Source organism: Nanorana parkeri, unplaced genomic scaffold (genome assembly GCF_000935625.1).
Source record: "Nanorana parkeri isolate BGI_ZX_2015 unplaced genomic scaffold, ASM93562v1 scaffold459, whole genome shotgun sequence".
NCBI lineage: Eukaryota > Metazoa > Chordata > Amphibia > Anura > Dicroglossidae > Nanorana > Nanorana parkeri.
Window position 1 is genome coordinate 540,909 of NW_017306727.1, and position 23,144 is coordinate 564,052.

General features: G+C 41.0%; 1 protein-coding gene across 1 annotated transcript in view; it reads left to right on the forward strand.

Moving 5' to 3' along the window:
• Window positions 1–23,144, forward strand: part of TJP1 (tight junction protein 1) — a 331,960-nt gene that overhangs the window by 19,619 nt on the left and 289,197 nt on the right. Inside the window, exon 2 of the mRNA XM_018560498.1 lies at window positions 3,087–3,219. Coding sequence (XP_018416000.1) covers window positions 3,087–3,219 — 133 coding nt within the window. The remainder of the gene's footprint in view (window positions 1–3,086; window positions 3,220–23,144) is intronic.

A 23,144-nucleotide genomic window follows, 5' to 3' on the forward strand; every position in this document is an offset into this window, starting at 1 on the left:
CAACCCTGGTAGTTCTCATGAAAGTGCCAAGTATCTGCACTGGTACTCGAAAAGTATCTGTGCATCCCTATTTCAGTACATGTAGTAGCAATGCAGTTTATTGATATTTTAGATGGTCTCACTGACCCCTGTCAGCCGTGACATGCAAGGTTTTGTTTTTATACCCATTGACAGGTATAGCAATGAGATAGCCATTGTTTTGCTTTGTTCCATAATTCATTTCATCATTCATTTGTGGAGAAATCATTTGTCACTACTTTCATTAACGTTAAGTACAGTCTAGTCTTCTGCTTCCAACAGACATTAAAACATCGAATAAATCTGCTTACACTAAGTAATAGGCTGTTGCTTTGAAGGTATACTAACATTTTAATTATGACTAACTCATTATATTCCTGAGAGCCTTCATTACAGAGATTGTGAGAAACCCCAAAACTATGAATGTCTCAAATATAGTATACACATATACCGCCACCATACAGTAAACTGAGAGTGATCATGTTTGATATCATGTCACTGAGAAAGAATTACACTAGCTTATAACTAGGGGCAATAAAGCATGCCCAACTGTCATTGAGGCCATGAGGTCAAATGGCTCATCCATCATTGCTCCTCCAAATGTATTATCCTTGTGTATGCTTTTATTGCATTTTGAACAGAATATTGTGAGATTGTACTTCCTGTTTCAACCATTCTTTTATTTACATCTTTGGGAGATGAGACTGTATGCCATCTTATTAATAATGGATAGCCATGTAACAACTGAACTCAACATGGAAGTTTATTGTATATAATATCGGAGTATCTGTGTTAAGATTTTCAATACAGGCTCAGTCATATTAAATGATTCATCTAGTATTTCCAATGTTGACAAGGCATAAACCCAAACATACTCATTTAAGTAATATCACACAATTTTCTTTGATAAATCATTTCTAGTAGAAATTAAAAATACATAAGATGGTATATAAATCATAATTTGGGTATACCTGCATCTTTTCTACAGAGTGTCAAACCATGAGGAGAACTCTATGCTACTAGCTGCATCTAGAGCCAAAGTTTTCAACTGGTGGGTCTTGACCCAAAAGAGGGTTGTGACTCCATGTTCAGTGGGTCGCCACATGCCTTCCACTGCACTAGGTCAGAGGCTCCTCAGCCTCCCCCATAGCGCAGCACAGTCAGTTCTCATGCCGAGGAGCCATTTAAAATATGCTTCCTGGTGTCGAGTGTCAGCTTGAGGTGGTGTCTGCTAGGGGTATGGCCGCAAGGAAGCTCCATCCATACGTGCATTGCTTACAGCTCCCTCGTGTGACCAGAGTGATGTCACATTCTAGCTCCCGCCACCTCTACAGGGAGTGAAAGGGAGCTGTACAAGAAATGCACATATGGATGGAGCTCCGCCACAGCACAGCAGCCCATACTGAACCCCTAAAAAAAAATTTCGGAGTGTGTATGTGAGATTGTGTCTCTGGTTGTGTGTGTCTGTCAGTGTTTTAATCGCACACTACGATGCTTTTAATCGCACACTACGATGCTTTTAATCGACACTACTGTTCGTTCTGGTGCAGGAGGTGCGCCACGTTGCCATTAATTTGAATGGCACACCAAACACACCCCAAACACACCTCCCTCCCACAGTTTGATCACTTGCACCGGAACATGCGGTACCACAATGCTGTGCGTTCCAGTGTGGTGTGACTTGGGTCATGACTTAATGACCAAGGACAAATGTGGGTCCTGAGGTTACACAGGTTGAGAACCACTGATCTAGAGAAAACCTGGGCTGTATGTGGATTCCTGATTTTTTACTCTAAATCAGCAGCACTCCATCGATTTTAGAATGGAGACACACATGGCAATATAAACTTTCTGAACTCCCTGACTGTCAGTCTACTGTTGTTTTGGATTGTCAAATGTAAGCTGTGGGATCACATACATATTCCCTACACATAAAGTGCACAAGTTTACACCAATGTTCCAGATTAGTATTTCACCATTATAGTGCATTATATTCTGTAATTTTCGTATGACCTTTATTTGATAGTTACAAACTTGTAATTATGTTGGGGTCATTTAAAGTGTTTTCGGTGGTCACTGGTTCTTGTTATGCAGGTCTGTTCATGTGGACATTTTCTCATTAACTGCAGTTATGGGGTTAATTTTTCAAAGGCAAATAGCTGTTTATTTTGCAAGGGAAATTTCCCTTAACTTAGTGAATGTGGTAACAACCCACTTTGCAAAGAATACCCAATCATGTGTAAGAAAAATATAAATACAGCAATTTGTTTGTTTGCACATGATTGGATGATGGAAGTCAGCAGAGCTTCACTTCATTCACTAAGCTAAGTGAAAATTCCCTTGTAAAGGAAAAGTCTATTTTCCTTTATTAGCCTTGTGTCGCATTGAGTGATTACTCTTCTTAGTATCACTTGACAAGTCTAATAGAGCTGGAGTCCCTTAGTGCACATTGGTCTTATTGTTCTGTGAGGTGACAAAATCCATCATAAATACAAGCTTCAATGCAATCTTATACCACTCTAATCTAGAAATACCACATAAAATGTACATACAGTATGGGCAGATCATTCAAAATGGCTGGTGATTTCAAATAAATGATTAGAGAGCATCCAAAAAAGTCTATGCTCCTTCACTGTTTCTTGTGTTCACCATAAAGACTGCTAGTTAGCTGTAACAGAAAACAGGATGTGTTTTTCCTCAAGAAAATCCTCATACTGACATTTTTTGGCATATAAGATGTGAGCTTTACTATCCTTTTCAGAGCAAATGCTAAAGAAGAACTCTAGGAAAGCAACAAGTGATAATCTGACCCAGCTTTTTGCTCTTGGCAATCAAAGATTCCGTCTTGCTGCTTGCTTGCTGTGCTTCCAGCCTTCTCCAGCATCGGACATGCACATAATGGCTGTGATCAGCAACAAAATCACATGCTTGACACCGAACATGGCTCATTAACCCTCTATACACATTATTTCCTTGAATCCTCAGTTTCATTAAAAAATAGTTAGTGATATTTCAAATGATTTCAAATAAAGATTATGTATTCATCAGCTATATTTGATTTATTTCAGGGTTACCCCATCATCGGAGAACCCCAATGCAGCCGCTTCCAGTACTAGCCAAGGAAAGCCATCTCTACGGAGAATAAAAGGACGGATCCACAGAAGCAAAAGCCTGGATAGTGTGGATCTCTGCGAGTTCAATGTAAGTGTTTACATATCTGTCCTAGTGATTACAGTTGTATATTGTGGTTGTGGCTATAGTAAAAGGAAGGTGTTTCAAAATCCTTTTTTATAAATGTAATATTATGCTATTTTATGAATTTGATATTATTTTGCATACAGCTATCCAAGCACTTTGTGAGTAACTAACAAAGAGTGGTGCATAAAGCCTGTGCCACTCTTCTAAATGGAAAACGGAGCAGATTATTATTTTCCTGATTATTAAAAGGGGTGTAACGGCCCTTTGTTAATTAGGAGTGATCTGCTTTCCGTTTTCTATGCCGTGCTGGCGCACAGAGCAGGAGAACTGGAGCTATTTGCTCTTCCTCCCTCTGCCTGACCTCCTTCAGGGAGAGAGTGGAGGAAGCATGTCAACCCTGCATTTCTTGGGGTTAAAAGATGGGCATATAGGCAGGGAAATGATTGTTTCCTCCCTATATGCAGACTCTGTCCATGTAGTGTGTTCACTGCATGAGCAGAGCCATCTGCCAGTTTCACATTTCTGTGCCAATTTCTATCTTGCTATAAAATAGAAACTGGCGCAGGTGGTACAGACAAACCTGAAACAGGTCCTGGCACAGACCTAGCACAGAAAACCTTGTTAATTCCCCCCAATGAGTCATTACACCTGATGCTTTTCACCCACAGGAGCTGAACCCTAGGGTATGGGACAGTATTCTGCTTATATCTGCAATTCTGTTCTGTGGCCAGGATGCTTTTAAGAACTGCATGTATAATATAATTTATTTTATGGATATCACAAATAGAGGCAGTGAAAAAAAAAATACATAAATAAAAGCATGACAGAGGACAGAACCTGTGCAAAGTGAGGGCTACCAGTATTCTCATTCTTATATATCAGGTGTGCATTGCTGTGTTTTACTACAGCAGCAGTTACTGTTTTTGTCACTTTATAACCCTTCATTGCTATACAGTCACTGACCTGCTGGGCTAGCTGTCACTGACACTTATTACTACACATCATGACTTTTCATGGCATAGGGTGGTGACTTTTGTCACGCAAACATGATGTTGGTATTAAGCAGGGTCGGTTTGAAGATCTGGGGTTGGGAAGGAAAGTGGCAGTGAGAAGGTGGTACATCAAAAATGATTTCATGATTGACTTGTGTGTGTTGGAAAAACTCTGACAACCACTGAATGCTTTGTCTTGAAAAATGACTGATCTCAATATGCATATATTTAGTTGTAATTTCCAGCTGTTCAGCAAATATTAACCATTCTGTATATTAACATGCTATTCCAAAATTATTAGGCTGTGGTATCATGATGACATATGAGGAATGTCCCAATGCACACGTGGCAAAAGTGTGCTATAAAAAAAAAACAACAAAAAAACAGGTTATAGATAAAAAGAACAAACTGGGTAGCCATGACTGCTGGGTAGCCATGTGTTTAGACTATTGTTATAGAAAAAAATGGGGAAATTTGCTAACACTTCAGAAAGGGAAACTATATGACAATTAGGGATGCCCCAATACAATTTTTTCAAGACAAAGTACAAGCACAAGGACTTTCCCTCATATACTTGCCTATACCAATTACTGATACTTTTTCTTAAAGGGACATGTGACACTTTTTCAAAAACAATACATACTGATGATTTTAGGGCAGTTTCTTTATAATTATGAAGAACTGTAACTCAATCCATGATTATTCAGCAATGAAGAATGCCAACTGGCTATAGAGGACCACAAATCTCAGCAATCCATGATTATTCAGCAATGGAGAATGACAACCAGCAATCATGGATTGCTGAGATTTGTAGCCCTCTATAGCTGGTTGCCATTCTCTTTTGCTGTATAATCATTGATTCCCATCAATCCATGATTATACAGCAATTATACAGGGCCGGGGTGCGGTCTCACCAGGGTTGTATATGGGTCTCACCAGGGCTGTGTGTGTGCAGGTCTCACCAGGGCTGCATTTAGGTCTCATTATGGCTACGTGCAGATCTCACCAGGGCTGTATTTGGGTCTCACCAGGGCTGCATTTTGGGTCTCACCAGGGCTGCATTTTGGGTCTTACCAGGACTGCGTGCAGATCTCACCTGGGCTATGTGGAGATCTTACCAGGGCTGGGTGCAGTCTCACCAGGGCTGCATTTGGGTCTGACCCGGGCTGTGTTTTGGGTCTCACCAGGACTACGTGCAGATCTAAACAGGGCTGTGGTCTATCCAGGGCTGTGTGCAGATCTCACTAGGACTGCGTTTGGGTCTCACCAGGGATGCATTTTGCGTCTCACCAGGGCTGCGTTTGGGTCTCACCAGGGTTGCATATGGGTCTCACCAGGGTTGCATATGGGTCTCAACAGGGCTGCGTGCAGTCTCACTAGGGCTGCATTTGAGTCTCACCAAGTCTACATTGTAAAGCGCTGTGCAAACTGTTGGCGCTATATAAATACTATGTAATAATAATAAGTCTACATGCAGTCTCACCAGGGCTGTGTGCAGATCTCACTAGGGCTACTTATGAGTCTCACCAGGGCTGCGTGCAGAGCTCACCAGGGCTGCATGTGGGTGCCAGGCTCTCTGTGCTGTCTAAGTGTGGGTGCCGGGGGCTGCGGGTGGGTGCCGGGCTCTTCGTGTGGGTTACAGGCTTCAGGGCTGTATGGCGCTGTGGGGCTGTCCTTTGCAGTGCCAGTCTCTGGGGGCGCCGGAAAGGAGGAGATATGGAGCAGAACTGGCACTGTCAAAGACAGCTGCCCGAGGTCCCCAGCATGCTGCCTGAGGTCCCCAGCAAGTGCTGGACCTCAGGCAGCCAAACCTTTATAAACATTTAAAGGGCCGGTATTGGGCTTTAGTATCGGTGCATTTCCACAAGTACAAGTACTCTTGAAAATGCCCTGTATCGACTGATACTAGTATCGGTTTCGGGGCATCCCTAATGACAATATTATCAAGTTATGGTTAGTACTTTGCATATAGTTGTGTTGATATACAGACAGCGTTAAGCATTGCCCCACACTTTTGCTAGTGATGGTAAAACATGCAGAAGCAACACCAGACACTGCAATGTGACTTCATCGAAATTTCCAGCACAACAGCAAATGACCAAATACTAGGTGTCAACACTGTCATTGACCTGAACCCATCCAGCTTGCCTTTCAGATCCTCTCCTTGCCCCACCTCCAGTCAAGATTATTTGTGTAGCAAGTGTGGTTATCACCCCAATGCATACCACAGAGTGCGTGGCAAGTGTAGAAAGATTAAACTTTGACCAAACAAATCACTCCTGGATATGCAATTATTTTTAGCCCCCCTACCTGATATTAACAAATAGGCACTGCCTATAACTGCTACCACCACCATTTATATTACCCCCCCCAATTCACATGCTGCAATAATTCTATGCAAAATATGCTCAGTCTTCCATTCCCTCACTGGCACAGAATCTGTATTTTACAGCCAGTCATGGGCCTAATGTCTACTGCGCAACCCCTGAATAAAAAAAATGGAATTTGATTAAAATGAATTGTAATTTGGACCCATTTTTAGATGTATGTTCATATAAAAATGAATTTGTAATAAAGTAAAATTAAACCTTCATTGAACTCCACTATATCAACTGTAAAAATGTAAATTACACAGGATTGCCATTTTAACATTTGGAATGATATTTAAAGCTTACATTTTACTGCTTTAACCCCTTCATGACTGAGGCCTTTTTTTGATTTTTTGTACCCATGTTATATTCCACATTTTAGGCCAACCATGTACAGTATATTTCTGCAGTTTTGTGTACTTCTCTCTACTGTTCCAAGAGCAGCTCTGAAAGGACTACATTTCCAATACAGCTTTGTAGTGCTTCTGAAGAATGCAGGCTGAATATTCATGTACAATGTACATCATATGATGAGAACACTGCCCCTGCATAGACACTCAGACAGTGTCGTCAACATATGACCAGAGGTTGCAGCCAGGCATTTACTGGCAGATTCACCAGGTGCCAGAAAGCCTGAAGAGAATTTGCAATAGATTGAACGTGTTTACTTTATTACAAATTAAATTCATCAATTCATCGTGGGCCGCATCAGCAGTATGGTTACCCTCAAAGGGCCGGTTGTATAGGACTATGCATCTACTCTTTATTATCATAAATAGTTGCCTCTGCATTCAGTTGCTACTGGTTTTAATAATAATGTAAGTAATAACTAGCCTTGAAAACATCCACAAGAAACTTTATTGGAGACTGCTCAGACTGCAGCAGAAATCCCTAATCTGGCGTTTTCAAGTGACAGCTGTCACCTAGTCAAGTTAATGATCAGGTGACAGCAGCTCCATGTAAACATGAAATGATCTCAAATTCTGGCTCCTGACACCTCTACAGGGAGCACAAGGGAGCTGTACAAGTGGACCTCAGGCTGAGTATCCACTCCAGTTCTCGTAAGGTAGGGTGACTGGGTGGATTTAAAAAAAAAATAAAAAAATGTTGAGGGCACATTCACAGTGTGGTAATCACACAGTTCCGTGCTTTGGATTGCCACTCTTTTGAATGGCACCCCAAATACATCTCCCACCCACAATTCTATTGCCCACATCGGAACGCGTGGTACCGCAATGCCATGCGTTCCATTGCAGTGCGACTTGGGTCGTGATTTAATGACCGAACACAAATGTGTGTCCTGAGGTTACACAGGTTGAGAACCACTGCTTTAAGAGATGGTTCACCACTGGTTGTTACTTTGGGAGTGCTTTGTTCACTCAGGCTACCTAGATTGAGGGTAGATAAGGATTGGTGGAAGGGCATGGTGGCTGCACAGTGGGGGGCTATGTTAGGAGGAACACTACTTCTAAACAAAACCCAGCAAATATATGTCTGTGGACTTGGGCTCCCCTTAAGTGAGCAGGACTAGCCCCGGCTGGGGCAGGGAAAAGGAGTTAAGGCTTTTCACTGAAGTATGGAGCTTAAGAATAGAGCATGAAACTGTGTGGGCACTATTTATGCCTTTATGGATTAATGAAGGATGTACATTCCTGTTAACGTTGAAAATCGATATTCTTTAGTAAAGATTCTTAAAGTAGCATTAAACTCTCAAAGTTTTTTCCAGTAATGAATCCATGTCAAACAAATATAATGTACATTATCCAGCAAAATATTTAAAAATTTTTTTTCCCAAGCACTTACAGTCATTATGTTTACAAACAACTCTCTCAGCTCGGCTTCCCTGAACTTCCTGTCCAATACAAGGTAACAAGGGACAGCACAGTCTCCGGCAACTGTCCATCTACTAGCTTAGAGAAGAGAGAAGGGAGGAAGAAGGTACAAGGAAAGAAAAGTGGAGAGAAGGGAGCAGGGAAGTGGCTTACTTTGCTGTGTTTGTGGAGACACACGGAGCTTACTAGCAAACACAAGGGTGGCTCCATCGTACCCTGCAAGGGAAAGGAGTCACCCTAAAACAGAATGTTGGATAATTAGTCCCTGGGCCTATGGAATTAACCTGGGGGGAAGAACCCTTGAAGTCTCTCCAAGAGCAGAAACTGGAATGGAAGGTGACCCGTGCATCAACGACCAAGTGGGTAGCTAGATTGACCTGGATGGCTCAGGCCTCCAGTGTGTGAAAAAGCTGCAGGTCCCTGTGTACTCTCCTTTCCTTTTGACGTTCTAGTACTCAAACCCAAGGGAAAATATTTGCAGTTACTGTCCCAGTGGGGTTGGACGTCCCCCCATGTAATGGAGGGAAGCTACATATATTCCAGTTTTCTTTTTTGGTTTACATACAATACACATTCCTGTTTGCAATGGAAAGCTGTGAAATCCCCAATTAAATTATTTCTATGTGTAAATAGAGAGAATGCTGGCCCTTGTTTGTCCTGCTGCCAACTCCCACTGAATAGTTTAAAACGACAGTGATGATGTGTATAATACATCGCTCTTTCTTTTACTGCAGATAGTTCTTATATATGCAAGCAACAAGACCATGTAGATATAATGCTTTAGGATCCCACCACCACAGCGTGCTGGCTGGGGGTTCAAATATTTATACGTAACAATGAGAAAAAAAACTGCTGAGCCCCTAGGTATACAGCCGCACTGCAGAAAAGGTTGTATAATAATGTATTTGATTCAAAATCAGTTGTACATATCAGAGAACCCTAACGTGTAAAAAAATAAATCCACATCAGTTCCCGATGAAGTGTTGTGAAGCCCTGATAAGCTTGGAGCTCTTCCAGAGCATCTATCCACCATATTTTTGTAACATCCCTTGAGACTTGCATATACTCTCCTTCTCGACTCTGCCATATGTTGCTTTAGCTTGCTTTACACACTATGCCTTACACAGCTTCATTCAAATCATGTTGTTTATTAATGTACTATAGTGTATTATTTCTATCTATATTTGTGTATATACAGTAAGCTTTTGTTCACCGGTGTTAGATAATTGGTCATTCATTACTGCCACTGCTACATTGGACAGATTCCATTTGTATTGATGAAAATTTCTCCTTTTCAAGTGTTTTTTTGGGATAGCGTTTTCTGATATCCATAACTGATATTCCTAAAATATATGGGGGTGTCTATACGTGCATGCATGTGTGTGTCTGTGCGTGCTCAGGCATGTAGGGGGTGGAGGCTTTAAAGTGTTATTTTATTAAATATGAGCCATGTGATTAGAGATACCATAGATACCCTAAACAGAGCCGTACCTATAATAAGGCAGCCTGAGGCAGTTCCCTCACACAGCATCTCTTTGGGTCACGTGGAGGGGCATGGCTGCTCTGCTGCACAATGTTTGCCACCCCCTTTCTGGACAGAGCATCCCAGGTTACTAAGAGCCAGGCGGGGAGATGTGTACCCACCCGTACAGCAGTCTCCTGCAACATAACTGAGTGTGTGCTGTGTTATTCAGAAGCACTTTCTTTGTTAGATGGGTTTCAGTAGGAGACAGCAAATTCTGCTGTTCCAGATGGCAGTGCAGAATACTGGCATATCAGTCACGAAAATGGTTTGCAGATGAAACAGATTTCTGAACTGATCCACGTGTAACAAATCATCTTAACATTGTGCTGGTGCTAGTAATTCTGTGAACTGCATCCCATACTGTTTATGTCAGTTACAACAATCACCTTCAGTGAAGGTCCCTAAACACTGAAATGGCTTTCCTCACATGCGACTATTGATCAAACTGTGTTATTGCCTAACCGTGACTTGGATTTAATCAGCGGTGTAGTCATTGCACATTTTTCTGTACGTATACATACATCTTGCAGGCATAGGCTAAGTATCACATTAAATCCCATATGCAATGTCTTGCTGATAATGTCTTGGGTTGAAGTAGGCGCCATTTGATGCCATTCATTGATTTTAGTAACGTTGTATAGGTTATAGAACTGCATTTTTTATGTGTCAGCAGGGCTTTGTAACTAAGCCTTTAACCTCCTCTCTTTCAAGGTGGCTTTTCCAGACTTATAATTTAAAGAAAGACGATTATTAACAGTTTTATGTTAGGCATACAGTTTTATGTTAGACAAAAACAGCAAACTGATAATAGTTATAGCATATTTAATTTTATTTAAAAAAATGTACGCATAGCTTTTCAGTATGGAAATAAATGCTGGTAATTAGCAATGGGGAGGCTACGATGGTAACATATCTTACAGGGCCCATGGCTCTAGGGGTCCCGGTGTATAACAGATGAAAGTAATGTCCAGGTTTGAAGAATTAGTTATATTTTAAAAGGCATTGTGGTTATTTGTTTTTAAGGTGTACAGCTATTTTTAACAATGTGATGCCATATGACTCTGTAGTCAAATTGTGTAGCACTGGAGTCCACAGAGGCTCACCTATGCCCCTTGTCCTTGGTTCTTCTAGCTTTCCTAACAGCAGCAGTTTTACATCTTCCTGTTTGTGCCTGATGCATAAAAACAAGAGGAAAGGAGAAAAAAAGGTGTTTCCCATCATATGCTGTCAGGTTAGAATAGTCTCACAGGGATGATATATGAAACGGTTTGAAAGAAACATGTCTTATTTGCCCCTGGCAATCATCCTGTTTTCACCTGTCATTACAAGTTAGAAAATAAAAACAGAACACCTGTTATTTGCTATTTTTAGTAACCCATTGTGATGTTAGATGTGTTGTATGCAGCGGCAAAATGTAAATAAGTGTAATCAACGATTTGTTTTTACCTCTGAAATCATTTTGCATCTGTTTTTGTCACATGAAGCAGTTACAATAATTTATGATCACATTATTATTCAGTTATGCCTATGTAGCCTCAAACCCATTGGCTGTTAAATCCATTGAATACTTTCGGATGCAGTACATTTATAGTAGCATTAATGAAGTACCTGCTATTACTCATGGACTTGGCTCACAATGCGGAACACCACCAAATAAACAGTTAAATAGTTACATAGTATTTGAGGTTGAATAAAGACACATGTCCATCAAGTCCAACCTATTGTGTGTGTGTGTGTGTGTGTATAGATCCCTGAGTCATCTCGTTATTAGGAGTACTTGTACCCCTGTATATTACCGTTTCTCAGGAAATCGTCCAAAAGCTTCTTGAACGATTCCACGCTATTAGCTGAAATCACTGCTTGTGGCAACGAGTTCCAGAACCTAACCGCTCGAACTCCCCCTTCGCCCCTTGTGTTTGAATTTTTTTTCTACCAGTTTAAAGTGGTGGCCTCTAGTCTAAGCCCGTAGCCCTCCGCCAGTCACTTGGAACTCTACCAGTCATTAGAGAGTCCATAAAAATGAGGAATAGCGGTCCTGTTATAACCGCGCTTAGTTCCTTAAGTATCTTCGGGTGCAGATTATCCGGTCCCAAGTTTTTGTTGTTTTTGTTAAAGTAACACTCTCTCCCACCCAATACAACAACTTTCACCCTCCACCAATACACTTCTATCCCCCCTCCCAATCCACAATACAACACCTTTAAACAACTACAACTCCCTCACCCCAATCACATTCATACGGCCTGTTCCTGATGCCAGTCACGTCTCCTTCTTACACAGCCTCCGTCAACACAGGCCGATCGGTCCCTCCGTCTGTCCCTCCGACCTCCGAACCGACACCCGGTCCCGCCGTCTCTCCCATCCTCTCGGCTCTCCGATCTCACTGGCAGAAATCTTCCACAGCGCCCTCTCTGGTACTGCAAGTGTCCCTTTAACTTTAATATACGCTATTGGAGCTGGAATTACCGCGGCTGCTGGCACCAGACTTGCCCTCCAATAGATCCTCGTTAAAGGATTTAAAGTGTACTCATTCCAATTACAGGGCCTCGAAAGAGTCCTGTATTGTTATTTTTCGTCACTACCTCCCCGAGTCGGGAGTGGGTAATTTGCGCGCCTGCTGCCTTCCTTGGATGTGGTAGCCGTTTCTCAGGCTCCCTCTCCGGAGTTTATGCCACATTGAAATTTGATATGCGGTCCCCAAAAGACAAGTCCTCACAGTGCATGGGAAGTTAGAAGCTTTCTTTAAAGTGACACTAAACTCAGGAGTAAAATCTTAAAAATGCATTCACATTCCTAACTATTAACAAAAACTGTATCTTATTTGTGTATCACTCAGCTGTAGATCCTCAAAGCATCTCTGAATTGTTGCTGACACTGTCCTTCCTTCTGGAGGGTGGCTACTTTTGTTCCTCATGGTTCATGTGTGTGTTGTAAAGTAGTCACCGCTCCAAGCTTGCTCCTGTGATGGACTACAATCTCAATACACATTAGTAAACTAAATGTTAGATTGTAGTCCATCACGGGAGCAAGCTTGGAGCGGTGGTTTAGTGTCACTTTAAGATCAAAATTTCCAAAGCACTGCATGGACTATTCTTTTGGAGATTGCTTGTAGCACATTAATAATTATACATGAACCTTTGCATATAAAAACTTATGCCCTGTGGCATGATTCTGTTCAAGTCAGCCATGATGACATCTTGTTGCTACCTGCCATGGGTTTCGGTTCATAAGTCCTTTGCTGAAGGGAACTTGTTCTTCATGATTTCTGATTTTTTTGTGCTCTTAGGGGTCTATTCACTAAGCTGCCCTAGGCAGCCGAGTGAATGACCGACCTAAAGCGAAGTGAGCCGAGCGCTGTACGGCTATTCACTTCAGGCTCGTATGGCTGATTTCAGCCGTATATCGGCTGAAATCAGCCGTACATCGGGTGGCTTCACGTGGCTTTGGGTCGGACGAACATGATCAGCATGTTCGGCCGACCCGAAGTGCAGGAGGAGTTCGACTCAGCCGATTCAACATCTGGATCGGCTAAGCCGAACCTCCGGCAGGCTACTCGCTGCTGTTTGGTCTATTCTTATAGATGCCGAACAGCAGTGAGTGAATAGCGGTATTCGGCTCAGCTGTTCTGCTTGGTCTCTCGGAGGGACCGAGCAGAACAGAAAAAAAGTTAAAAAAGTACAAAAAAATAAATAGAAAATGATTGCGCGGAGCTAGCAATGACAGCTAGCTCCGCCCAACAGTTTTCTAACAGTTCCCAACTGTCAGAAGCAGACTGGCCAGCTTCGGCTTTCAGCGCTGCTCAGCCGAGCCGAAGGCATATGCCTTCGGCTCGACTGAGCCGCCCGGCTAAGTTCGGGAGCTGTACGGGCTATTGTGAATAGCCCGTACAGAAGCCCTTCGGTTCTACTGAACCGAAGGGGTCCTGGGGCCGAAGCTAGCCGAAGGATCGGCCGAAGCTACGGCTAGATCCTTTGGCTGCTTCGTGAATAGACCCCTAAGGCCCCGTTCACACTGAGCGATTTATCGTGCGGTAATTCCCACGATATCGCTCTCCAATGCATTCCAATGGGGCTCTGTCTGTAGCTGTCGCGGGTCGTGCGTCGCTACAGCAGGACCCTTTTTGGAGCGGATTTTGCCGTGATTCTAGCTTGCTCAATGCAAGCATTTGCGCGATATCGCGGGACAAACGCGCGATATCGCGCAAAATGCAAATCGCACGACAAATGCGCGATTTTGCGAATCGCTCAATGTGAATGGGGCCTTAGTCTTCTCTTATCTGGTGCCATTTCTATTACTAACTCAGGTGCAGATGTTTTACATGCAACAGAGAACCAGTAGTCATGTCAGGCCATTCTCATTTATCAGTGTTAACTACATAAGTATACTCTTGGTTACCCACAATTACCAGTTTGATTTTCCTGTTATCACAGGTGAAATCTATAGAGTAAATTATATATATTGCTTCTGCTTGCTGTAATCACAATAAAATCTGAAAGCAGAATCTGTCGGCTTTGGATAAAAAAGACAGCTCTCAGCACTGGTAAATTAGGGTGCATGTGTTTCAACCCTTAAAGAGAAAGGGAATAGACAAGAAATTTTGTAGCCCAGTTTTTGTTTTTGTGTGTGTGTGTGTGTCAGAACCAGTTGTACAGTGGTTATCTTAATGGATAAGTGTATTAACATTACAACAGAATACACTTATTGAAAACTAAATTATCTTATTATAAAACAAAATTACGCTAAGCAAATCAGTGATATCTAATCATTTATTAGTACTAATGATAAAATGTGTACTGTCCCCTATAAACAATCATCCCAAAATATTGGCAGTCACCCACAATTCCTACCAAGAGGAATTGGTACAAGAACTTTGCTTGCTGATGAGGAAGTAAAACCGTACAGCCCACCTCTGCGATGCCCCAAAGTGTCTTAAATAATTTTTGAGTCCACTGTATTCATTTTATGAACTCTGTGGAGTTTCATACTTTGACTACTCTGTAGGTATGTTCCCCCAGATGTAAATAACCATATTGACAATTCTCTAAGAAGGTGTTGCATACCCTTCTGTTATAGAATTGCTGTTATCTCACTGAAGAGAAACACCTAAGTGAGGCTTGCATTCTATCTTATTCCTGAGAGAGCCCTTTCACCATACCTCTTATTTGGCATGGAGTTGCCAAGCCGCTCTTTCCTCCCTCCCTTTGCTAGGACCTTTCCTCTCCTCTATTTCCTCATCTCCCCGTTTCCCTCCCCCTCTTTTTTTTTTCTCTGTCCCATCCCTTGACCATCAGCCTTGTCCCCTCTATCCGTACCTGTTACCTGGTCCTTTTTAATTTGGCATTTCTATATTTCTTACTTTCCTGCCCCAGTCTCCTAACCTGTATTCTTGACAATGCAGAAAGTCATGGTATGGCCATGCCTTGGTAGTGGTTTGTTCACACCCTCTAGGGATGTGTCACAATGTTTCACTTTTATTGTAATCACCAAATATATGACTTTAGTTAAATATGTTCCCAGGAATTTTATTTGCTTTCTTTATGTAATGCTCGCTTTGACCTCTGTAGCTGAAAAAAGTGTACAGTCCTATATAACCTCATACTGGACCAATGCATAATGGTAATATTTGTTTTGTTCACATCTATGGTATTGCCATTGCTGTTTCTTGATCTGCTAGTCCCATGAGGTATTGATCTCAGCAGGAGATGTATTGTTAAAATAGTTGCAGTGCATACTGTTCTTTACAGATGAGCAAATAGCGCTACTGATCCGAGGCTGTGTGGATGGCTTGGGGATTATATGTGTGGGCTAATCCTATACATTATTTCAGTAAGAAATCCGTATGCCAGTTGTTTGATTTAGTTCATGGATGTATAGATTTAAATGCATTGACCTATTATTACTGTGTAGTATAGTTTAAAAGTCCCTGCCTCCCACTATCTCCTTACCATTATGATTAAGCCCTATGTCATAGTGAAACATGTTAGAGGGGGAACCTGTGGTTGGCGGGATGTTGGTGCTCTTGGAACAATAAAGATTTACTGAAGAAAGTAGGTTTTGGTATTTCAACCTGCATCTTTTGTTTGATCTGGTTCTTTTCAGTTCATACTTTAGATGAAAAAATGTATTTATAATACATTTGCAAATTCATTATTAATATTTTTATGTTTAGACTTATTTACTGTTGTATGTTTCGAGCAAAATTATGCACTAAAGACACACTTCCTTTTAACATCAGCTTGGGGAAAACATGCAAACTTTACCAAAAAAAAAGACAAAAAAGGTTCTCAGTGCTTTTCTGTGCAGTGTGCAAGCTAGGAAGGATAAGCAGTATGCAGAAAGTGCTGAGATTTCAGCTTGTCCTTGTTTCACAAATCCTCCCCTTATGTCTGTTATCTTTTCCATTACTAAATAACAAAACAAAAAAATCCTGTGGAATATATAGATGAATAATTAAAGGTATGTCCTGAGAATGTGCATCTGAAAACCTACAGACAGAGGTTAGCTCCATACCTATACCCTCCACCTGTACACTCCCACACATAATGACATGATGACAGGTGTCTCTAAACCCATTATGACAGTGAAAAGGTAGTGATGGGTGCTGAAAATAGTACTATGTAATCCAGAGCGTAATCCTAAGTATTGCCAAATGGTTTTGTGAATGTGAAAAGGCCACGGTGGATATGTAGTGTAAACATAAATCTGAACACCAGTCTAGTAGCTAAAAATGGTTTTACCTATAGTTTTATGATGCCAATCTTAAAGTCCATTTCCACCTTTGTAAGTGATTAGCATTTATTGTGGTAATGTAGAGGTGCAGTGATGATGTATACATGTGCACAGTTTCATGACTCACATTGCAGGCTTTCTTTTTTTTTTATGAAGTTTTTATTAGACCTGAATCCTAGGTTCTCCACAGGAAACACCGAGGTCGGATTGTAATCAGGCTGTAAACAGCTGCCCTCCTCCCTGTGATTTTGTGTAACACGATCACTAAACACCAGCTTTGCCTTTGCACACAATACACTGTCCGGGGAGGGGGTCCACTATGAATACTAAAGAATAGGGGTTGGAGGGTGGAGAACTCACTTGTAATATGCACACATTGCTTGCAAAACACAGTGGCAGCTATTTCCATGAGGATATGAAGAGGAAAGCTAACAAAAAATGTAAGTTTCTGTGTTCACATACGGCAACTGCATATGCCTGCTTCATGTACACTCGGTGTACATTTTTGGCATATGTTTTTTTTTTATCCTAAGCTAAGGTGGAAATGGGCTTTAAGATCAGGATTTCCCTGCCAGACAGGAAAGTCGGCGCCATGTCTTTCACTGCAGTGGCAGCAAGGCTTGGTCAGGATTTAAGAAAATACCCCTAGCTTGCTGATTGGACAATGAAAGAACAGCCATTCATGATTATGCTCATTGTCATTACCCCTCATGTTAACATATTCCCTGTAAAAACATGTGCACTGTAGCAGAACCTGATTTTCAACTTGCTGCAGTGCAGGGGAGTACAGGATAATTCAGGTACATCTTGTTCTATTTAAAAATACAATGTACTATTTGTGATGAATGCATAGCTGCATCAACAGGTCTTGTTTCCTCTGCCTCTGCTTATTATTTATTAAAACAACAGCAAAGCATTACAGTGTGTGACTCAGGGTTCATAAAGGAAACATAATGTGGTGCTTTACCATAGAAAAACCTTCAGTTTCCTTTTCAGGTTTATAATTCTGTACACTGAAATTGGACATCTGCAGTTATCCAAGATGTGCCCATAAATACCACCATGGATGGTTAAAATACCTGTCCTGAGGTTTCCACATCTGTGCCACACAGCACAGCCCTGTCTGGCATGGCAGAAGACCTGATTTTTCTTTACTGCAATTTATCATCAGGATTATTTACATTTAGGAGAATGAGACACTGCTGCTGTGGGGTCATATATATCTAAACCCGTTGGCAAAATTGGCAGAAACATTCTGGATCTGATATGCACGCTAGCCTTTAGTGCCACAGTGATAACACTGGTTAAATTATTGACTGCTTTTCTACTCTTTGTAAAGCCTGTGGCACTTTGTATCTGACACTCTGTCAATAGTCACCATACTTGAAATGTATTTTACAAATAGCCAACAGAGGACACTGCTAGCTTGCCTTTTTGTACTTAAAAACCAAGCTGACACTTAATATATTTCATTTTGCCATCAAAAAATATTTGCCAGTGGCATTATGTTCTAGTATCTGGCAAATGCACTGGAAAGGTATTTGCTAGCAAGAATGCCACTGACAATTTTTTCTCAAAGTAAAAAATAACAATTTAGCAAGGGTCAGCCTAGCTGCAAGGAATACAAATTGCAGGACAGCCAAGTGGCTGGCAGTTTTGTCTTGGCAGTTTTACAAGTGTCAGCTTTGGCACATGCAATGCATAATGCGGTGTGGCCAAGTGGCTGACATTCTTATGAGTTGGCAGTTGTATAAGTATTAGATGTTCTGCAAGCAATGCATAATACAGCATGATCAAGTGGCCGACAGCCTTCTCTTCTGAGAATTTGACATGCACACACATGTAGGCTGCAAGAGTACCAGATAAGCAAAAGGCCACAGGGAGTGGTAGTACAGCGACAAAAAGAAACAATAATTTAATAATTGGCATCTTGGTTGTGTACAAAAGGGAATGGAGGATGGATAAGTGGCTGTCAGTGTGCTTTGTTGGCAATTTGGCAAATGCACTGGCAGGGTGGCCTAGAATGGTTGTTAGACTGCTACAGAAGGGCACTACCAGCCACTTCATTATCCACCCTGTTGAAAACAAAAATCTATACTACTATGTGTAACAAATACAAAAAGTGTTTTATCCTCCAGTCACCACCTATACAGTACACAAGTAATTGGTTCATAATATATTATATCAATTGTAGTGCACCTATTTCACACACACACACACACACACACACACACACACACACACAAACACCCATAATATTCTATGTGGCTGTAAAAAAGAATAGCTGCTACATGACAATTAAACCTGCTTCATTACTTGTGTGTTATATACCGTTGGATGTACTGTATCTAAGCTCTGCTTTTGTTAAAAGCTCCAGAAAAGGCTGCAACATCTAGAGTCCATCACTCTTCACACCAGAGTAATGGGTAAGAGTGACTGACATTAAAACACAGGCAAATGAAAAATTATTAGTTGTTGAGTTCTAAATAAATGTCACCAAATATGAAACATTTATTGGGATATATGGCCTACTTCGACCAATGGTTCAGCAGCCTCCAGGTATTAATTTTAAGCCCTGAAGAAGGGGGCCTTCTGAATCCCAAAAAAGATGTTGACATGACATTAGAATTCTGAGACTAATAAACTTTGTTTGGCCCATCAAAATATGCTTTCCTCATCTGAAGACTCAGTCCATGATCCAGTCCATGGCATTTTTGACAGCCTATATACCAGTGCCTGTGTACCAATTTCCTGAATCCTAAATCTCCAATACCCAGTTATAATATTTACTTATTATAGTGTCTAGCACCTCACACCTTGATTCTCTACATAGAAATATATCAAATGATATGGCAATTTTAAGCTCAGGAAATAAATGCTACAATTGAAAAAATGTATAAATGTGGGTGTCTACAAACAGACTTCTTACAATGGTTGTTACCTGTCATATCCATGGTTCGTATTTAGCTCTGGAAGCTAGCTTATGGAGGCTGTACTAGTTAGGGACCAGAGCAGGGATCCTTAAATTAGAATAAGGGCAGAACTCGATAGAAAGCTTGGATAACAGGTCAACCCTTGATGGGTTCCCTTTACAAAAGTTACGATTCTTGTTTTCCTCTCTTTTAAATAAGTCTCAACTCTGGCCCCGGCTATATCTCCAACCTGGTCTCAAAGTATTACCCTAAGCGTCCCCTCCGCTCTTCACAAGACCTCCTGCTTTCCAGCTCCGTCATCAACTCCTCCCATGCTCACCTCCAGGACTTCACTAGAGTGTCTCCCATTCTATGGAACTCTCTACCCCAACCTGTCCGTCTATCTCCCACACTGACTGCCTTTAGGCGATCCCTTAAGACTCATCTCTTCAGGGAAGCCTATCCCACCTCAACCTAACCACTGAACAATCACTTTCTCAAACAATCATCCCCGCGCAGCTACCTCCTCATGTATCACTTGCCCCTCCCTTTTAGATTGTAAGCCCTCACGGGCAGGGCCCTCCTTACCATCTTGTCTTAAATTGTATTGTGACTGTAATGTCTTCCTTATATTGTAAAGCGCTGTGCAAACTATTGGCGCTATATAAATCCTGTATAATAATAATAATCATAAAAGACAACTAATGCACAGAGAAGCTTCCAGTTCACTATCTATCTCATTTACCACCAATGGTTTTCATTACAGAACAAATAATATCTTAGACATATGGCTGAAGGCTAGGGAAATGCAAACATATGCTGTACATAATCTGGATTGCAGAGAGCATCACCCAGAGGTTGTTTACATTTAGCTGACTCATGTTCACGTACAGCATATTTCAAATGATAAGAATCTTGTCATTCTCCATGAATTTAACATTGAGTTTCCAACAACCAAATTAGCGATTATGTTTAAAAAGTGATTTTTTTTCTTTTCTATTTTACGTAGTTGGTTTGTTGTGTAATGATTGTTGGCGTGTTTTTCTGTCTAAATGCTTATAGTCTGTGTCAGCTAATTACTAAATGGGTGTCAGAATTTTATTGAAACTGCAAAGAGATTGTCTGCCAAACAGGTGAATTATATGCTTCTTACTTAGCAGTTCTATCTATCAAAAGAAGGATTTTAGTAAGTGTCTGCTTGCGAAGCATCATTTTTAAAGGGCCGTTGTGGAGCTTTAAGTCACAGCATGCCAGATAGCCAGATGTGCCTATTTATCAATTTTTTCACCCAAAAGTTACATAACTTTCACCCATTATTCATGCATTTTAATTAAGGTGTCAAACTTTGGGGGGAAGTTGTATGAATCTTGGTTAAAAACATTCTCAATACAAATTAGTAAACTAAACATGAGATTGTAGTCCATCATGGGAGCGAGCTTGGGGAGGTGACTACTTTACAACACACACAGGAATCATGGGGGATAGAAGTAGCCACCTTCCAGAAGGAAGGACAGTGTCAGCATGAATTCAAAGATGATTTAAGCATCTACAGTACAGTTTAGCAACATTTTTGTCAATCATTGAGGTACTTGAATGCATTTTTAAGATTAGTATCACTGTAAGTAATTATCAATAACAGCGTGGGAACTAAATTGTGGAAACTCCTATTACCACTATCAATCACAATGAGATTTATTTATTCTGGAGCTTGAAGCTTTAGTCTAAAGACATTGCAGAGATTTGGTCTAACTTTAATGCTTGACAGGGTTTTCTGCAGAAGAGGGGATTATCCATAGAACAGGAGAAGCAAGACCTCTTGTATTTTTAAAAAAATTAAGTAATTTTTTTTAAAGTGAAGAAGTGTTTTATTGTATAGAATGATTATTGTGTGTGCTTTATGTACCTTTTATGGCATAAAACCTCTTCGCCAGTTCACTGGTGGCATTGCTGCAGTTTCCCTGTCCCACAGAGAGGTATAATTCTGTTTTATAGGTGTTTGATAGCCTAGCCAATCTGTGGGCCTGGGCAACCTGCACGATGGGAGAAATGTTTAATATCTTAGATATGTTCTGCTCTCTCTCTCTTCCCTACTGGAATTTTGCCTTGTGATGATATCATCCTAGAAATTCAGTCTCTCTTTCCAGGCCTTGGGACCGGGGATGTAAAGCTGCAGGGATCTCCCCTCCTGAGAGATGTTCCTGAAGTTGGTTGCTGCTAGAGAGAAGAGTGTAGGGCCTAGAGGCAACAAGTTGTGACTTTCCCCCATAAATGTGGTGTAAAACTGCTTGAGTGGGAAGTATAAACAGGAACCTTTCTATGTTATCCTTGAATATCCCCAAATGTATTTATGGGGATATTCAGATTTATACCAAATTCTCCTTTCAATTTTGCTGTGTGCAATGAACCTATTTTCTATTTTAAAACTAAAGCAACTGGCGCCCATTTCTGTACATACTAAGCATAGAACCACATTTGAGAGTGATTGTTCCTGGGATTTTATTGCCAAGTAAGTAGACTTAACATATTCCCAATGTAGCTATTGATGAGCTGAGGATCAATATTTAGTCTCATCTAATGAAGAGCAGTCATGATAGTGCTACACAAACTTTTAACCAGAAACCTTTGCAGGCTCACCGGCAAAAATAAGTAACACAGTGGATAAGTAATGCAGTGGATAGCCTTTGCCTCTGGTTGACTGAGCCATAAGAACCAATAATACGAAGGCATAAATAAACCACCCCCCTTTTGAATAAAAGGGTGAACTCACAGCAGCCATATTGTCAGTGTGAGATGGAGCATTTAGGAAGAGCTGACAATTCTGTGTAAGTACAGGTACTTTTTTATGTGTTTATTTAATTAATTGATTTTGGCATTGGTACATTTCCCCTCTGGCAGTAACTGACTTCCCCTGCCATACTTATTAGCCTTACAAATTTCCAGACCTGAATAACAAGATTCACCTCCCATAGACTCCAATAGGGCTTGCCGCAAAGTAAGATTTGCAAAAGTGTCTGGAAACTGAACCTAGGCAATTTTACGCACCCCTATAACCCAGAGCCAGATTTATTAGTAGGCATATGTATATAGACAGCAAAGGCAGCTTTTCCTTGTATCATTTTTGGCAATATTATTTTTACTGATGACCATCATCAGTAGGGATAGTCTCATATAAGGTGATTTAATCATTATTACAATATTCTAATCAGGTTAGAACCAGTGAAACAAAGACAAGTCCTGTTTTTCAAAGGTAATATTAAAGAACAGAATGTCTCTGCCAATTTTTCCCTATCTGACAACCATTAACTAGGCAAGAACTTGGCAGATTACGCCTTACTTCCTGTCTGAAATCCATCAAATAGACAGTAAAGTCGGTTATACATGGTACAAATTTTGTCAGGTTCTTGATGACTGTCTGCACCCTTCCGACCGGCATCCCTCGATCAGCAAATTGAAGGAGCAGGTTGTAAAATTTGCGGCTGAATGGAGCTCTGACTGCTGTCAGAATACCATAGAAACAGCAAACATTCCTCGATCAATGCTCGTAACCATTTATGGGGGAATCTCTTATA